We start from the raw sequence: 2944 nt of genomic DNA, 5'->3' as shown, positions 1-2944 counted from the left end.
GGGGGGGGGGGGGGGATCTGGGAGTCCTCCCCCAGAAAATTGTGAATAAAGTAGATGCCATTTCCTGCATTCTGATGTATTTTAACAGATTGCTAAACATCTATGTTTACCTACAGAAGTAAACACTTGATTCTATACCTATTTTAGAGATCAACAACAACAACTCTGTCCTTGTGCGTGAACAGAGCGGCTCTGCTTCTGTCAAGCATCCTACCCCCCTCTTCATGGTTCTGAACCCGACTCTTCTCTGCTGAATTCAGTCCTGTGCATTGTTGTCTGACTCCACATGTGAAACTTCCAGGCGACTCCTCTGTCTGTTCATGACGGCTGCCTGTGGGCTCCAGCCTGCATACGACTGCCTGGTTAGCTCGGCCCTCGCCCCCACATCACTCACTCACTTCTGGTCCAATCTTCATTGCCACTGCCTTCAGGTGCTTCAATTCTCAATTGTCCAACTAAGGACAATCAGAAGCCTTTTTTAATGAAAGTAAATTGGACTGTCTTTTTGACATTTTGATTGCTGTTATTTTGACAAATTAGCGGCGTTGTTTTGATACGTGACGTGAATAATACACATCAAACATTTCTCTTGTATTTTTAATAAATAATCACAATTTTATTAATAAACCCACTTAAACTGTAAAACTGTTTTGCAATGTAGTTGTGCTGTTTAATTATATTTTTGAGTTTTTTAAATAAAAATGAGCGGTGACTGGACTTTAAGAGGCAGAGATTTTTTAAGGGTATATGCAGTGGAAATGCTTCATTTGAAGGGTCAGATGATTGTATGTGATATTTAGAAGCAGCTTGTAAGTGGCTGTTGTGTTTAAAATGAGTGTTTATGTAATTATTTTCAGTTTACATAAACAGTATAAGTTTTATTCTTTTTCAAGCAGTCAAATTTGTTCACAACTGTATTATTAGCAGGCCTGACAGTGACCGGATCCAAGAAAACAGTTGCTGGAACGCACCCTGTTAAAATAAGAGCATTCCTGGATCCTGTTCAGGCAGGATTCGGCTCAAATTAAGCCCTGCCACAAACCATACCTGTGTGCTTTTGTGAGTTGGGACTGCAGCTTGCTGCAGGATGAAGGAACACCCACTGAACTCCGCTGAACTGTTAATGTTATACGTATATGTTAAGGTTCTTATTCTGTGGCATTGTCTTCATGCGTATGTATTTATGTATGGAACCTGTCCTGAATCCTGTCTTTGCCATTGCAGCTAAATCTGGTGAAAAATCTTCACCTGTCGTGAGTTTATGGTTCCTTTGAGTAAACAACATTAATAAATGAGAATATTTTCCTAACAGAAACCATCATTGACCATGAAATATGTTGTGGAAAGACAAAGTTCCAGCAGGGTAGAGATCTGGGCTGGGGTGAAATTGGTGTTGCTAAGGTCATATCTTGTTGAAGATATATCCTGACGGTTTCTACTGCCTCTTATGTGGATATACAAGTGAAAAGTGGAGTGACGTCATAAGATCCAAGAGTTTCTCCTGACACTATCTTCAAATGTTTACCAGTAACTTGCTTTCAAAGTCCATGGAGTTCTCTATGTAATGTGGTGTGTTTCCCACAAGAGGAGCTAAAGTACCAGCAAACTGTTTTACAGTATTATATGTCACCAAAGTTATTCTGCTGATGATGGGTCTGAGTGGTGTAACTATTTTGTGGATTTTAGGAAGTCCATGTAACCATGGAAGGGCTTCCCCTAGATAGAGTCTGGTAAAATTAACAATTGATTACCTTTTCCTTTTCAAGTTGTTGGAGGTACTATAATCTTTTTGTATGTGCTGGTTGGGTCCTTCTTCAAGGACTTAAATGTAGTGGTGTCACTCAGAAGTGTGAATATTTTATTTTGTCCTGTAATCAGAAGTGTTGTGGTGAGCCACAAAGAGGGAACAGCCAAAAGAAAAGAAGATTTCAGTTTGAACCTGTGTCCTGTTGGCTTCAGTTCATGTTTTATTATTCATGCAGATTGGAGGACAGCAGAGATGGAGAGATCAGCTGTTCTTCTCTCATCTCATCTTTGAAGTCAAACCCCTCCCTGACACAACTGGACCTGAGCCATAACGAAGACCTGTCTGATTCTGAAGTGGATGAGCTCTGTGATTTCCTGCAGAGTCCAAACTGTAGACTGGAGGTTCTGAGGTCAGTTCACTGCAGCTGTTGGAGGTTTTGATGTTTGTCCAACTAAAATCATTCCCTGATACTTCACAAATTATTCATTTATAAATGTTTCATTCATTTCTAAAGTTCAACTTGAACACGTCTGTTTTGAAATTTCTTCTTTCCAAACGTCTAAAAGCCTTTTTAGAACAAAAACATGTTTCCTGCTTGTTTTAACCTTTACATTTTAAACATAATTTATCTCCTGCTGCTGTGGGTGTTTTGTTGTTAACAAAATATCTCATCCTGAGCTACTGAATGATCTTATTAAAAAGTAATCATTGGAAGAACATCTATAACTGATTAAGTTTTCATGTCAACCCATAGCTAATCAACCTGAGTCTGCAAAAGAAATCTGTAACTCTGTGAATTTTACAGCTATTAAGCCAAAATGTGGTGTGATAGTATCTAGGAGTCATCCACAACCCAGACTCTAAACTCTGCTCAGAAAATATTTTAAGGAATGCTAGGCCTTGAATTGATCCAGTTTTTGTGTCTCTGGCATCCAGTAAAACTAATTCTATCCACTTCAATCATTTAGTTCATATTTCAGTTTGAACCTGCATCCTGTTGGCTTCAGCTCACATCTTTTATTCTCTATTCAGATTGGAGGACTGCTTTTTGTCAGAGATCAGCTGTTCTTCTCTGGTCTCAGCTCTGAAGTCCAACCCTTCCCATCTGATAGAACTGGATCTGAGTGGGAACTCAGACCTGTCTGATGATGGTGTGAAGGAGCTCTGTGGTTTCCTGGAGAGTCCAAACTGTAGACT

At 39.5% G+C, this 2944-nt stretch overlaps 1 protein-coding gene across 1 annotated transcript in view; it reads left to right on the top strand.

Moving 5' to 3' along the window:
- Nucleotides 1–2944, top strand: part of LOC119426803 (ribonuclease inhibitor-like) — a 24113-nt gene that overhangs the window by 4214 nt on the left and 16955 nt on the right. Inside the window, exons 2-3 of the mRNA XM_037694385.1 lie at nucleotides 1983–2156; nucleotides 2780–2944. The exon at nucleotides 2780–2944 is cut by the window's right edge and continues 2 nt beyond it. Of these exons, the coding sequence (XP_037550313.1) occupies nucleotides 1983–2156; nucleotides 2780–2944 (339 nt within the window). The remainder of the gene's footprint in view (nucleotides 1–1982; nucleotides 2157–2779) is intronic.

Source organism: Nematolebias whitei, chromosome 20, assembly GCF_014905685.2.
Source record: "Nematolebias whitei isolate Nwh7 chromosome 20, NemWhi1, whole genome shotgun sequence".
Classification (NCBI taxonomy): domain Eukaryota; kingdom Metazoa; phylum Chordata; class Actinopteri; order Cyprinodontiformes; family Rivulidae; genus Nematolebias; species Nematolebias whitei.
Note: the sequence above shows the minus strand (reverse complement) of the source record. Positions and strands in the feature narration are given on the sequence as shown.